At 35.9% G+C, this 15,922-nt stretch overlaps 1 protein-coding gene across 2 annotated transcripts in view; it reads left to right on the plus strand.

The window, feature by feature from the left end:
• EMCN (endomucin) overlaps positions 1-15,922 on the plus strand; it is an 83,638-nt gene that overhangs the window by 29,325 nt on the left and 38,391 nt on the right. For both annotated transcript variants that reach the window (XM_081812093.1, XM_081812094.1), the window contains exons 2-4: positions 136-258; positions 5,533-5,610; positions 9,179-9,289. In XM_081812093.1, coding sequence (XP_081668219.1) covers positions 136-258; positions 5,533-5,610; positions 9,179-9,289 — 312 coding nt within the window. The remainder of the gene's footprint in view (positions 1-135; positions 259-5,532; positions 5,611-9,178; positions 9,290-15,922) is intronic.

Consider the following 15,922-nt stretch of genomic DNA (forward strand, 5'->3'; position numbering starts at 1 on the left):
TCAAATCCATGCCTTACTTACTGGCATAGCAGGAGTATACATACAGTTTACTTTGCTTAAATATACTAGTCTGTTATTTGGCAAAATAAATGTAAACTTTAATGCAGCTACTTTAACACAGTTTCCTTTTTGCAGATGTTAACAGTATAACCACTCATGTATTACCATCAGCAACAATTTCTCCAACAAAAACATCTGTATTGAAACCAACCACAGTGTCAAATCCTGTTATGGAAGCGACAGCTGCAATGTCTATAGGTAGGATTAACTCTTAATGAAATTTACTCTAACTTTAACAGATATAATTAGTAGCATCTATTTAATTTAATCACTGAAAAATAATTTGAGATCTTATATCTATTGTTATGAAGGTTTGTGCTATTTTGCTATTTTGAAACTTATATGTTATTTTGGGTTGAATACAGAACCCTGAGATCACAGTGCGCTTCTTTGATGATATCCCTTTGGATCATTTCCTGTTTGAGAATAATCCTATTGTGAATGTTACAAACACGAAGTTTATTTTTAGAGAATAAAAAAATTACCATTTCCTTAGTCATAAAAATATGTTTCTAAATATACCAATTGTCCACTTAAGCAGCACCGTTAACAAGGTGAAACTGTATTAATAACACACTGATCTTGTTAGTTATATTGGGCTGATAATAGATTAAATTTGTAAGGTTCGGTAGCAATGTCATCATTATTGTTTACTGGACTGAGTGGCAACTGCATCATGTTTTATGGTTCTAGGTATTCTTACCAACCATGAAAAGTAAAATGAGCCACTGGGGTCATTTAATTAAAAACCCAAGAGGTTATCAATCTAATGCGTCCGGCATTGTCCATCCTGCAACACACATAAAATGAGGCATATCGTTCAGGTTCTATAATCAATGGAGAGAGAAATAGAGAATTACTTGTTTGTTGCTCATGGGCAGAAACTCCGGTTAGAATGCTAAGGTCACTGGAAGACCTGAAAATCGTATATCCTAACAAGGAGATAACTGAAATTCCTCCTGCTCTCTTCCTCGCCTCTCCACTTACTCCTCATTTAATTTTCATTCTAAGACCAAATTCAAGTAAAATGTAGAGGACCAATGAGGGCTGGTTCATGAGACTTAACTGGGGTGGTGATCCTCAAAGAAAAAGGGTCTGATGAATATAGTCCACTATTTCTGAAATGTGCAATTCTAAGATGAAGCCAAACCAATTCTCCTAGAATTTCTGTACCAAACTGGGAGAAAGCTTTACACAAAGATGGCAGCACAGGGGATTTTGTTCCCAGAATGTGGTATGACCTATATCGCCAATCAAGGGAAATTCCAAATGACAGAGTCAAAAAAGCCAGGGACCATAGAGCCTCCAGCCAACTCCTGCTCTGTATTTTTTTTTCTTTTCTCTTCTTTTCTTTTCTTTTCTTTTCTCTTCTCTTATATTTTATTTTATTTTAAGAGATGGAAGTTTATTGAATACACTGCAAGAGAGCAGTGGGCAGGACAGCAAAAGGGAGACTGTCTGCCCTTTATTTTATTTTTAAAAATTGTTTCAACCCTATGTTTTCAGGGTTTAAGCAGAGAGGCATGCTAGCACTTTTACAAAGTATAAGTATTTGCTGCTTCTCTCTCTCTCTGTCATTCTATCTGTGAGTTGCCAGCTGAGTTCTCAGCATAAAATTGCACTCATTTGGTAAAAGCATGTTACTTTGGTAATCAAAAACATCACCCCAAAAGAACCAATAAAGAGAAGGTAGGTGCTGATATTGCGTGTTGACTCAAAGTGTTGAAGTTTTGCAATTTTTACCTTAATCCTTGGGACTTATGCTTTCTCAATGAGATGATTCCTAGCCCTGACCACAGTGACCTGTGGTGAATAACAAGTAGATTATGTGTCCAAATAACACAGACCCTAACCATTATGTTAAGTGATCATGAAAGGAAGAGATGGAGGGTTCAGTGAAGGAATTCAGGCAGAATTGTCATTTCTGATACCGAGAATGCATCTTACCTGCCCAGCTTGGAAAGGAAACAGCTTTATTTTTCTTTTAAGGCTTTCCAACCAGATGTTCTTGTTTAAAGGTCAAAAGATACTTGAGTTAATAGTGCTTATGTCTATCTAAAGCACGTAAATTTTCTTTCTCTTGACAATGGCAGAAATTCCATCATCAGAAAAGTGGAAAATGTGCCACTGAGGTGGGAACTCTTCTTGTAGTGACGTGCAACAGCGGCAGAGGTGACTGAGAGCTTTGCTTGGAGTGGGGTTTGCTTTCAGAGGTTTACCCAGTTAGACAGATGGGACCTGATCGCTTCCTAGCTACGGATCAAGTGCACTGCCCATTCTGTTCAAAGGTCAAGGGCCAGAGTTAACATCAACACTTGGCAGACATTGAATGTCATCATCATGAGATGAACTTCTAAGATAGAAAAATAAACCTGAAATTTCATTCTTAAAACATAATTATTATTCAGCTTGATTTTTAAAGCATTTAATAGTCAAACATTTTTTAATTAGCTGAATTAATTTGTCAGCACTGATCTTTCGCATTTCCGATACTAAATAGGTGTTCAGTTTCAACTGAGGTCAGTAGAGGAGCCCAGTGTTTTTGGCCACCTCTTCCATATAAGGTGCCGGTTATGGTCATGTTTACAATGCACATCGTCTCTAGAAACTAAGATAAAATTGAAAAGAAGGGACTTTTTAAAAGGCAGTCTTATAAGTTTTCTCATAATATTTGTGGGAAAATAGGTTTGGGTACCATATTTTTCCCCATATCTGTCTTCTTTTTTTTCACTGTTTTTATATGCCTTATTGAGTTTGAGTTGAAAATGACTTACCTGGGATATCTTTGTAGAAGATTCTTTGGTTTTTCCTTTTCATGGAATTTTGAAATGATAAAGTTGGCATTTTGCTTTTAGTTTATACTCACAAGATATAAAATGTTTATAAATTAGACATTTTTTGAAACCCTGATGTCCTAAATGGAATTAAACACAGTTCCAAAAGATTATTTTGGAAAATGTTATGGATGAGAGTTTACTAAAAATTTTACAGAGTACAATTATGACATTTTAATGATTTAATCTTTTATAAACATCTGTTGACACAAAATTATATAACATCCCTAAATATATGTGGCTATACTATTCTCTTATTGTTCATGTGAAATTCAATATATTTATTTTATTAACTAGAATAAGTCCTTAATCATTGTTTTGCACATAAAATTAACAGAAATCACAATCCTCATTAGTTAGTGCAACATTTTGCTTTTACAATAATAAGGATGCATTTATACTTCAGAATTTCAACATATTTAGCACATAAGAATTTTATTATAAGTTATATGTAGAATGCTTGTCCATATTTGAGAGTGAATATTCATACATTAACAATAAATCTAAAATCAATTGTATTCTGTTTCTGCTATAGATATAGTAACATTGATTAGATACAATGATCATGGGCATGATCACAAGATCACTGTTCACACACTAGCTCAGGAATACCAGAAATGGATAGCCATTTAGCCCTTCAGTTTTCCAAAGATCAAGGCTGAAATTGAAGCCAAATAGATTTGGGCTGAATGCTTGGGCCAAAGCTCAAATTTGTTACATATCTTCCTTCTACCAAACATGAAGTCAGGATAGCTATAAAAGAAAAGGTTCAAGGGCTTCAGAAACTCCAGAACTGCACACACTTGATACTTTTTCTTTTTGTATTCATGATTATCATTATATCTGTCCTAATTATTTCCTGTAGTCATCCTTATTCTTGAATTTTCAAGTGAAATAGGAGACATAACCCAGTGAAACATATGAAACAAGGTAATTGTAAAAATTCAATTCAGCCTGTTATTGGTACCAAGAATGCCAAGAGTAGTGCTGAAGTGAAACAAATTCACCATGTCTAGCTGGAAGGGACACTTCATTTATATCATTACATCTTCACCTTAAGATGGCATTCTGGGGGCACCTGGGTGGCTCAGTCAGTTAAGCATCTAACTCTTGATTTGGGCTCAGGTCATGACCTCAGGGTCATGAGATTGAGCATACGTTGGGCTCTGCACTGAGCATGGAGATTGGGATTGGGATTCTTTCTCTCCCTCTCCCTCTGCCTTCCCCCCAGCTTGCATGCGTGCTCTCTCTCTCTCAAAAGAAAGAAAGAAAGAAAGAAAGAAAGAAAGAAAGAAAGAAAGAAAGAAAGAAAAGAAAAGGAAAAAAAATTTTAAAAAGATGGCATCCCTGTGAGTGGGCAATGCAAAATCTCAAACCTAGCTTTTAGGAATAACGTGTCCTTTGTTGGTCTCTTCTTTTAAAATATAACCACATATTGGGTTTGAGAAAGTCTTAAGTGCTTCAGCACTCTCCACATTATAATTCCCATAATCTACTTGTTAACAGCCTCTTTCCATTTGTGTAATAACCTATGTCCTCTAATAAGCAGTGAGGACAGAGGAGCAGAAGAGAAAACCTCCATCACCTGCTTGGAGACATTTGTCCTCAGCAACCCTCCAAAGGTCTTATCTTCCTTGTGATTCCTTAGTTTTTTCTGATATACAGCTCCATCCAGCTTAGCCTTGAAAACTTTCCTCTGGATGGGTTTTAAAGCAGTAAACTGCGCAGAGCCAAATTGTTCCTCCCCCAGTACAGTATGCATACCTTTAAGAACTGAAGATTTTATATATGTCACACAGTAAAAATAGAACGTATGCCCTAATCGCAAAAGGATATCCTAAAGTGTTTTAAGAAGGGAATGTTGACTAGTATGGCTATCAAATTGATAAGTCATATTCACTACCTAAAGCAAATCTTTGTCCTTTTCTTGGTCCCCATGTTCTGTACGAGTGCCAGCTTATAGAAAACAACATTTATTACATGCCGACCATATGCCAGGAATGATCCTTGATACTACTCAGATTAAAAAGATGACTTAAGAGTTTGATACTGCCCTCAAGGGTCTAGAAAAGGGTCTTGCACAGAGTGGGAACTCAATGAATGTTTCATAAATGAACAAATTAATTACAAGAATTTGCAAGCTCCTTTATAATTTATGTAATTTTGGAAGTTCCAGTGTCATAATCAAATCAACAAAATAAAATGTAATTCTGGGGGGATAAAAGGTCCTATTGACCAGGTTATTTTTCTCTCTAGGAAAAATAGTATAATTTTAAATCGTGTGTTTTGAAATATATATTTTTTGCATGTTTTAAGATATCCAAGTAACAATCTGCAGTGAAAATTTGCTTTTGGGGCTTATCATAGAAAAAAATGTGTGTGTGTGTCTGTGTGTGTGTGTGTGTCTGTGTGTCTGTGTGTCTGTGTTTCCACTGGGTCACCCAAGCATTCAGTACTTAAATTCCTTACTTTGGACAAAAGGAGATAGGAAATAAAAAAATTAAAGATAGGCAAAAGCTGACAGTACCACTGTAGAGGGATTCTAGTTTACCTCCAGATTTGACTGACATTTATTTATTCCTTGACAGGTGAGATGAAATTGTGATTAATAATCATGTCATCTATCTTATCAAACTAGGCACAACCAGTAAGAAACTCTCAAGTACATCTTTGCAGCCAACACATTCTTCTTTAATGGCAACAGTTAAAGGTGAAGGTGAGTAATGATCATTTGCGTCATTTTTCTTTCATATATATAATTCATATACCATCATAGTTACTTTTTTGAAGTGGACAATTCAGTGGTTTTCAGTGTATTTACAAGATTGTGCAATCATCACCACTATCTAATTCTGGAACATTTTCATCACCCCAAAAAGAAACCCTGTATCTGTTACTAATCACTTCCTATTTCCTCCTTCCCCCCTGCCAGAGAAAACTAACCTACTCTCTGTCCCTTTGCCTATTTTAGAAATTTCATATAAAAAAAATCACATAAGTAGAATCATATTGTATATAATCTTTTGTGTCTGACTTTCACATATCATCATGTTCTCAGGTTGATCCATGCTGTAGCATTTATCTGTAGTTCATTCATTTTTATGAGTGAATAGTATTTCACGGTATGGATATGCCACATTATTTATTTATTTATTTATTTATTTATTTATTTATTTATTAGTTGATGGACATTTCAGTTGTTTCTACTTTTCAGCTGTTATAAATAATGCTGCTATGAACATTCTTATACAAGTTTTTATGTGGCCATGTCTTTTCATTTCTCTTGCGATATGTATCTTAAAGTGGAATTGCTGAGGCACATAGCAGTCTGTTTAACTTTTTGAGGAACTGATTTCCTGAGCAGCTGTATTATTTTACATTCCCACCAGAAAAGTAGGAGGGCATTAATTGTCCATTTTCTAATCCCTACTTGTTGCTGTCTTTTTCATCATAGCCATTTTAGTGGATGTGAAGTAGCATCTAATTGTGGTTTTGATTTACTTTTCCCTGATGACTTATGATGGCAAACATCTTTTCATGGACTTGTTGACAATTTTATATCTTCTTTGGAAAACTGTCTATTTAATTCTTTCCTTTTTTTATAAAAACCGGGTTGTCTGTTATTGTTGAGTTGTAAGTATTTTTTTAAATATATTTGGAGACTAGAGCCTTATTGGATAGATAATTTGCAAATATTTTCTCCCACTCTGTATGCTGTCTTTCCATTTTATTGATGGTATCTTTTGAAGCACTATAATCTCTAATTTTGATGAAGGAAAATTTATCTATATTTTTTCTTTCATGTAGAGAAGGTAGAACTTTACCTCTACTCATTTTAGGTTTTCAGATGGGACATTAACCGCAAGACAGATTAACAAAAAACAGTCTATTAACATGGCCAGTGCACAGCATATGAGAAACCTAAAACAAAGAGTAACTCAAAGCAGTGGTTTAGAATTTTAGCTTATATAGCATCTAGAACAAAGAACAGTAAGTTTGTAGAAAAATGACCAGACAAAAGAAAGTAGTTTAGGCTACAAACAAATGGAAGGTAAATATCTGGAAGGAAACTAATGGAATAAGGTTTGTTTGCAGATTCCTCTAGTGTCTTCTCCGGGCTGATAAAGAGTCTATCTCCAGTAAAAGGAGAATTTATATCCTGCCCTTAAGCAGAAAAGCTTTTTCTGTATTGGCTGCCTCTTTATTGGCTGCATTTCCAAATAATTTTTATGTCAAAGAGGCATATTTCAAGGTGACATATTCTGGTTTCCTTCAGTCAGTGGGGTCAAATCTAAGAAACCATTGCTCAACTCAAGGTCACAAAGATTTATGCCAATGGTCTCTTCTAAGAATTTTATAGTTTTAACTTTTCTATTTAAGTCTTTAATTTTTGTATATGGTGTGAGTTAGATGTCCAGCTTCATTTTTTTTCATGTATAATCATCCAGTTGTCCTAACACCTTTTGTTGAAAAGACTATACTCTGTAAAATTTCGAAATTTATGGCTGTAGCAGCATTTGTCTCCGCATCTTCCCTTCTGTTTGTTTTAGGTCCACCATGCATGTGTATTTAAAAATATTTTGGTTACCTTTAAAGCATTCAAGATTCCTTCCATTGCCTCCAGGATACTTAATTGACAACCTGTCCTGAGTTGAGTGTGGGCTCCCCTTTTACACTCATTTGTGAAGTATATTCCACATCAATAATAGACAACTCTCAAAGCAAACTCTTTGGCAATATATCCCCAGCTATTCCATTATTCTGCTCTCTTCTTTGTATTTTTCTAATCTGTCAGTTTCCCACATCTTTCTTAAATATAAATTCTCTTTTCCGTGTCCAAGACTGTTGAGTCTGCCTCATGCTAGGGGATCCTTTAGGCCATCAGGATAGCTTTTTCATGGTTTTCTATTTTAACTCAGCAGAAGAATTCTCCTCCAAAAATTTCTAAAGAGGAAATCCTATTCTAATGTTTTCCAAGAATATGTTGGAGTTCTGGTGAGAAGCAAAATCTTTACCCCCACATGTCCCTTCATCCTCAAGTGTTGAGTTTCTGCCTTTTGGGTGATCTTTTGTACTTCCATGTTATCACAAACATCAATGTCTGCTACAGTAAGATATTTCTTTATTTTCTCAATTATTTCTCTCTCAATTTAGTACTTCAAGATGCCTCCAAAGTTTTGCCCATTTCAACTCTTTCTTTCTCATATGTGGTGTTAATGCTATAGCCTATATTTGAACTTATGTTTGTATTTTGCTGGCATACCAATTCCTGAAGGCTTTTTGTGTAAAGACATATTTACCCACTGTCTCTGAGGTCTTCTTGCAAACTAACAGTTTCTCCGGCATCAGTGTCTTAATTGCACTAAGACTTTGTGTTACAAAGTATAGATGCTTGCTGCCATAGAACGGAAGCTGATCGGCACTTCTGGAAAACACCAGCAATTCAGTCTTTCCGTCTACTGTGTGACAGAAATCTATTAAACTGACTTCCTCCCATCTCCAGCCAGCATCATATGTAGCTAATATTAAGCGTGCATTAACCAGCATGCCTGTCTTTTCTTCACTAACCAATATTATCCACATTAGACTTTGAAAAGACTGAAAGGCATTAATCATTTTGTTTTTATAATGTTTGTGCAAATATAAATTGTTTCAAATAATCTTATTCCAATGTTATTTTCGAAATCTCAGGTTATCTTTTCTTTGTTGTTAATTATCCTTCCCCCCTCCAAAAAATGAACTAAGTATAATTAAAAGTTTATTTTATGGAGTTCCTATTATCCCTTTCCTGCTGTCTGTTTCCCCCACGTGAAAATTCCTTCCCAGACCGGATGGGAACCATGGTACCATCTTCAACTAGTACTACTTCCTTACCACCCCATTTCTAGGGTAGCTGAGTGATTAACTTTTGCATCAGAAAGGCTTGGATTCAGATCCTGGCTCTCTCCTATTACAAGTTATGTGACAATGGGGAAATCAACTTTTCTGAATCTTATACATAAAATTATGGTAACAATTATTACTTAATTAATAAGATTACCATCTGCTCAAATGAGATAAACTATAGCAGACATATAAAAGAGTCTAATATGCCTCTGTTTTCTCAATATAATTAACTGGATCACCAAAAGGTAAATACCAAAATGTTGGATTTCTAAAACTTGATCAGAAGACTTTCAGTAACTAATATTCAAGTCATAACTGGATGTTAATATTAATACTAATAAGACTATCTGTTTATTGGTTACACCCCTGATGGCTGCTTATTGTTTTTACATAATTAGGAACCACAACCAGTGATGTCACAAAGACCGAGTTCACCATCACAAATACAACAGTGACAAAGATCCCACTTTCAAATGCTTCTTCAACATTACAAAGTTCCCAACAAAAAAGTAAGTATACAAATTTATGCTGAAATATTTAATTTGTGTGGTGGATAGCATTAAACTCGGAATGTTTTCCAGCCCATAGCTACTGAAGAACCATGCCCAACGTGTCTTCTCTAGTCTCTACCAAATGGGACAACCATTTGGCAACTTAGCTTTGTACCATGAAACTTTATCCCTCCATAACCACAAATAGGTGGGTGCCAAGAAAGATTAGGGCCAAGCAGTAATCTATGATATCACCTGACACAAAAAGTGAGCTTGGCGACAAATTAGAAAACTTTGATGAAATGGGAAAATTCTTAGAAAGAAACAAATTGCTAAAACTGACTCAGGAAGATAGCTAATCTGAAAAGATACAAAAACAATTAAAGATATTGCATTGCATTAGAAATTTTAAATGGTCCCATGAAGAAAATTTCCAGCAGGATGGCTTCAATTGTGAATTCTATGTATTTTCTATATATTCTCAAAAGAAATGATACCAGTTCTTCTCAAACCCTTTCAGGAAGAGGAGGAGGGAACACTGCACAAGTCATTATTTGAGACCAGCATTATCCTGGTACCAAAGCTAGAAAAGAATGAAAAGAAAAAGCAAGTAAAGATAACCATAGACCAATATCCTTCATGAACATTGATGCAATTATCTTTACCAAACTAACTTTGATAACATATAAGAAGGGATAGAAAAAATAAATAAGTGAAATTTATCCAGGAATGTATGACTGCTTTAATAAATGAAAATCAAGGACAGCAATGCACTATATTAGTAGAATCAGCAGATGCAGAAAAAGCATTTGACAAAATTTAACACCCACTTTTCATTAGAAATCTCAATAAACTAGAAAGAAAATGTAGCTTACTCAAATTGAAAAGGACATCTATGAAAAACTTATGGCAAACATCATACTAGATAGTTAAATATTTCATGCTTTCCTCCTCTTAAGATCTTGAACACAGCAAAGATGTCCATTCTTACCACTTCTATTCAAAATTATAACTAGATAGTACAATAAGGTGATGAGACGTAGGTAGGTAGGTAGATAGATCCATTCATGCAGATTGGAAAGGAAAAAACAGAACAGTTTTTCTTAGCAGACTACATCTTTATGTAGAAAATAAAAAAATCCACAATAAAACTACTAGAACTAATAGAGTATTTCCTATCACAATATAAGATATACAAAAATAAATCATATTTCTGTATGTTAACAATGACAATCCAAAAATAAAATTAAGGAAATAGTGACATTTACAAAAGTATCAGAAAGAATAAAATATTTAGGAATATATTAACAGTGGAAGTACATGATTTGCAACCTGAACTAAAAAATATTTCTGTGAGACATTAAATGTCTCAATAAATGGAGAGACACTACATATTCATGGATTGAAAGACTCAATATTTTAAGATAGCAGTTCTCCCCAAGTTGATAAATAATTGATTAATATATTAAATTCAATCCATATCAGAATCACAGAATCACAGCAAATCATTAGAAATTGATAAGCTTATCTTAAATAATACATGGGAATGAAAAAGACCTAGAATAGCCAAAACAGTTTTGTCAAGGGAGAACAAAGTTGGAGGACTTGCATAAGCCAACTTCAAAACTTACTCTAAAGCTATAGTAATCAAGACAGGGGTTTTTGAAATAATATTCAAAGTAACATTATTCATAATAGTCACACTGGGAACAATCCAAATGCCCATGAACTGGTGAGATGGAATATTCCATTGGATTTTCCATTTGAAATGGATTTGGAATATTCTAAAACATAGGATATCCATACACTGGACTACTACTCAGCAATTTAAAGAAACAAATTAGTGATACCGTTATAACACTACGAACCCCAAAACCATTATGCTCAGTGAAAGAAGCCTTTGACAAACATTACATATTCTATCATTCCATTTATATGAAATATCCAGAATGAACATTCTAATAGGGACAGAAACCACATGAGTAGTTGTCTTAAAGCTGGAGGCAGAAAGTCCCACTGGAGTTTTTTGTATTGAAAATGTTCTGAAACTGGCTTATAGTGATGGTTGCACAACTCCATAAATTTACTGAAAATTATTGACTTGTATACTTAAAATGATAAATTTTGTTGTGAATTTCTTTATAAAGCTTGGTTTAAGAACAAAAGGAAAGAGAATATTAAGCTAGGCCAATCAAATTTCCTTTCCGTGTAATCTGAACTAGGAAACCCAAACAAACAAAAGGGTGATTAGCTGTGAATCTCGAAGCAGCAAGGTTTCAGTAGAGTGAGTCTGAGACAGCTGTGATGACTCCTGGGCATGCCTGTGGCACGAGCAAGCAGATGTTATGAGCAAGTAAAATTGATGGGAAAAATGGGGAGAAAAAAATGTGGGGAGATGAAGAGACTCCGTGAGAGAGATGACGTTATTCATGAGAGACAGAGAGAGTGGTGGGACCTAGAGTTCCGCTGAGCTCAGACAGCTTTCTAGCTCCAACCATGTATATCATCGCTACAAGTACTTCCTAAATCCTGGTCTCAGGGATATGAAGTAATCAGTACTTTAAGTCAAAATATATCCTGACCAGAAAGGCTAGTCATCTGCCATAACAGCCTTATCATATACCATCCCTTATAAATAATAGAGACATTCTTGGGATATCCATAGTCCTTAATAAGAAGCAGCTATAGATGACTTACAGTCCCCAAGTCTCTTCTTGGGAGACCTTTAGGGTAGAAGGAGATGGCAGGTGGGAACTGTGGATGTGCCAGGCCTACTTTTGTCTAGAGTCCCTCATGGAACATCCATTTTCCCATATTTTATTGTAATTCTCTTTAGCAAAACCTAGAGAAGGTTACACAGAAGGAGCCTAATTTCATTCCAAAACTGTAAAATATTGATTTTATTTAATGAGAAGATCACCAAATAGAGGAATTTGAAGGGCAGGGTCATTTCCCCTTCAGATGTAGGACATTTCCTTGTGGGAGTGTTTTGGCTTCTGATAAGTAGAATATTTTGTAGGCAAAATATGTCTGAAAGGCACCTTTAGCAGACCAAAGCCCCATCCATTTCATACCATGATTTTCCCTCACATAAACAAAGTAAAAGTAAATAGGCATCTGCAAAATGTATAGCAGTTGAAGGTTAAACTCAAATAATTTGAATTCTGCACTAATACCCACTCTCTAAGTGACTGATTAGGAATGTCATTCAGTGACCGTGGTTTATTAAAATTAGCACTTTTACAGAAGTGTGTGGTCATACCCATGAGTCAATTAAGACTCCTAATTTTACTTTGATTTATGTAGTACAATGCCCGCTGCATCTCTGTTCTGGTGACTATTGTATTTATTTAGCTTCTAAACACAGTTTGAAGTGGCTTTCTTCTAAGTAGTTTTTTTAAATACACCCACAAAGCCATTTCTTGAAAATTAAGGCACCCTGGAAAACAAGATAATAAAATAAGGGTATTTACTGCTACCCTTTGCCCTTGCCATTTGATTAACCAGTTCTATACTAAGTCCTTTAAATATTTTGTTATAAAACTGCTATTTTTGGGTAGCCATTCCTCCCCGGATCTCTCTGGTTCCTCAAGGTGCATCCTGCTTAGTATGGAATCCACTTGATATAATGACTTGGCACACATTTCTATTTATGCCTGGTGAAACCAGAAGCTAGCCCAGATTCCTGGTTAGCAGAGCAATGTTCCCTTTCCATATCTACCGATCACAAACATAAACATTCAGAATTAGCGAAGCCAAGACAGAGAGATGGAAAGAGAACAAAGTGATCCTGGGGAAGGTTGAACAGCCGAAGCTTCATCTCTCCCTTAAACACATGGCAATGGATAGTGACTATCAGATAAAAGCATTGTGGGTACATCATCTCAAGGGCAGATTTGACTTAGAGTAGAGAAGATTTAGTGATATTTATTGCTTTACTCCCTAGAAAGGAAGGGTATAGATCAAAAAGAAGCATGTCCTCAAAGCATTTCTCTCTAATCATTTCCAATTCTCTTTTTTTTTTTAAAGATCTGTTTATTTATTTATTTTAGAGAGAGAGAGTATGAGTGGGAGGATTAGAAGGAGAGGGAGAGAGAGAATCTCAAGTAGACTCTGAGCTAAGCATGGAGCCTGACTTGGGGCTCGATCCCAGGACCCTGAGATCATGACCTGAGCCAAAACCAAGAGCCGGACACCTAACTGACTATGCCACCCAGGTGCCCCTCATTTCCCATTCTCTTAAATTTCTGAGTATTTGTCCTATTTAACTATTTTATTCTTCCTGGAGAAGACACATTCTTAGAATCCTAGAACTTTTAAGATAGAAATTGTCACTAATTTAGTGCTCTGACTTTATAGTTAAATAAATGAGGGCCTACTGAATGAATTAATAAATCAGTTTATTCACTACAAGTCTTTTGGAGGGGATCTGTGTGCCTGGCATGCCTCTTCGCTTCTGGGAATGGCCAGCAATCCTTTGCATTCCTTGGCTTGTAGATGCATCCCTTTAATCTCGGACTCTGTCTTTACATGGTCTTTTTCTCTGTGTCCTCGCATGGACTTCCCCTCTGTGTCTCTTCTTCTGTCTGTACGTTCTCTTCTTATACAGGTACCTGGAATTACCAAGATCCTTAACTTCATTACAACTGCAAAGACCCATTCCAATCAGGTCATACACACAGGTTCCAGGTACACATGTTTTTAGGGGCAGGAAGTCACCATTTAACCTACTCCGGACCAGATCTTGAACTACCTTTGCCACACCTAGATTCTGTCGTCCGTGCATTTGTCATTGTCTATATGTAGGATTACCTCGTTGGGCAGTGAGGGGGGATTTGAAGGAAATGTCAATCACAGGAGTCCCTGCTCTCCAACAGCTACCCTGTGGAGGGATCACGTGTAAAGCTCTGTTGTACAAGTACAAAACTTGCCCTCTTCCTGAGTTCCCTATTTTTGCTAAGGGCTTGAAAATGTGGTGTCCTCTCTGACTCTTTTTGTTCATTTCCCGCATCGGCACATCCTGTTGGTTTCTGAGGAGAGAAGAAAAAAGGAATAGAAAGATGGTGAGGAGAAAGCAAAATGGGTGCTTTTCTTCTAGTAATTTAGTGATTCAGGTATCTGTGACCAGATTTCAAAGCAGGTGTGGTGCACACGGTAAGAGATTGGCAGAAAGGGAGGACGACGGCTCTTTCTCTCTCTGGTGAATTCTCACTTGGCTGAGGAAAGAAAGTGGAATAAGATGATAGGTAGAAGGCACATTGAGATGGGCACTATGCCAATACGTTACTCTACTGAACAAGGACTTGGTAGAAATACTTCCAATGATTTTGCCCAGACAAATTTTTTGCTACCTCAGCATATACAATATTACTGACTTAAAATCTGAAGGGAAAGTCTGGCTTTTGTCAAGTGGAAATGAATAGCATGTGTAAGTCATCAGTAGGTTATTAGGTAAGAGTTAATAACACTTGTATATAGTAACTAGTTTATCAAATATATATCCTTCCTGTATAATTTATTCTAGTTCAATATGGAATTTATTTTTATACGAAAAGCATAGATAACTGTACAATAACCAAATACACATTATATTTTGTGTTTTATTTTTTAAAGATTTTATTTGTTTGTCAGAGAGAGAGAGAGCACAAGCAGGCGGAGGGACAGGCAGAGGGAGAAGCAGGGAGCACGAGGCGGGACTCGATCCCAGGACCCTGGGATCATGACCTGAGCCGAAGGCAGATACTTAACTGACTGAACCACTCAGGCGCCTCTAAATAGACATTTTAGATATACTGGTGGCTGAACATGAGAACAGCCTATGCCTAAGCCTTGCTTTTTAAGGCACACACCTTTCTTAAAATAAAAATCAGGCACTTCAATCATGCCAAGAGGAAGTTGGCTTATTGACTATGAAGCATGTTTCTGAAGCGAGATTGCTTAGGTTGAAATAATTGCACAACCATTAATTTGTACTGTGGCCTTTGGTAAGCTACTTAACTTCTCTGTGCCTCAGTTTCTTCATCTGTAAAATAGCTGTAAGATTACAACCTCATGGGATTCTTGTGGGGAGTAAAAGAGAGAAAATATAAAGCTTAGAACAGTATCTGGCAAGTAAACACAACAAATGTTAGCTACTATTTTATTAATAACAATCCTTACACAAGTCAGGCAAAGTTGGTATTTATGACACCAGTTTCACAAACAAGGAAACAGGTTCAGAAAGACTAAATGACTTGACTAGGGTTAAACTAAAAGGATGAAATTCAAACACTGTTTTTCTGCCCTGAGCCCCGTAAACTCTTCACTACACCACACTTCTTCTCATTACAACTATTTTACATAAAGTATCTAAAGGTAGTAGAAAACAACTTGCTTTTAATTGGGTGTATCATATGCTTGACAAGTTAAGTGTTCGATAATTATAACGCAAATTGGCTGGCTGGCTGGCTCCCTGAACATAAACCTATGATTCTAAGAAAGGTGATTCTCATTATGCAGCCATCAAAAGGAATGAGATCTTGCCATTTGCAACGACGTGGATGGAACTGGAGGGTATTATGTTGAGCGAAATAAGTCAAACAGAGAAAGACATGTATCATATGACCTCACTGATATGAGGAATTCTTAATCGCAGGAAACAAACTGAGGGTT

The sequence above is a fragment of the Leptonychotes weddellii genome, chromosome 2 (genome assembly GCF_054177405.1).
Source record: "Leptonychotes weddellii isolate Sample4059 chromosome 2, ASM5417740v2, whole genome shotgun sequence".
Taxonomy (NCBI): domain Eukaryota; kingdom Metazoa; phylum Chordata; class Mammalia; order Carnivora; family Phocidae; genus Leptonychotes; species Leptonychotes weddellii.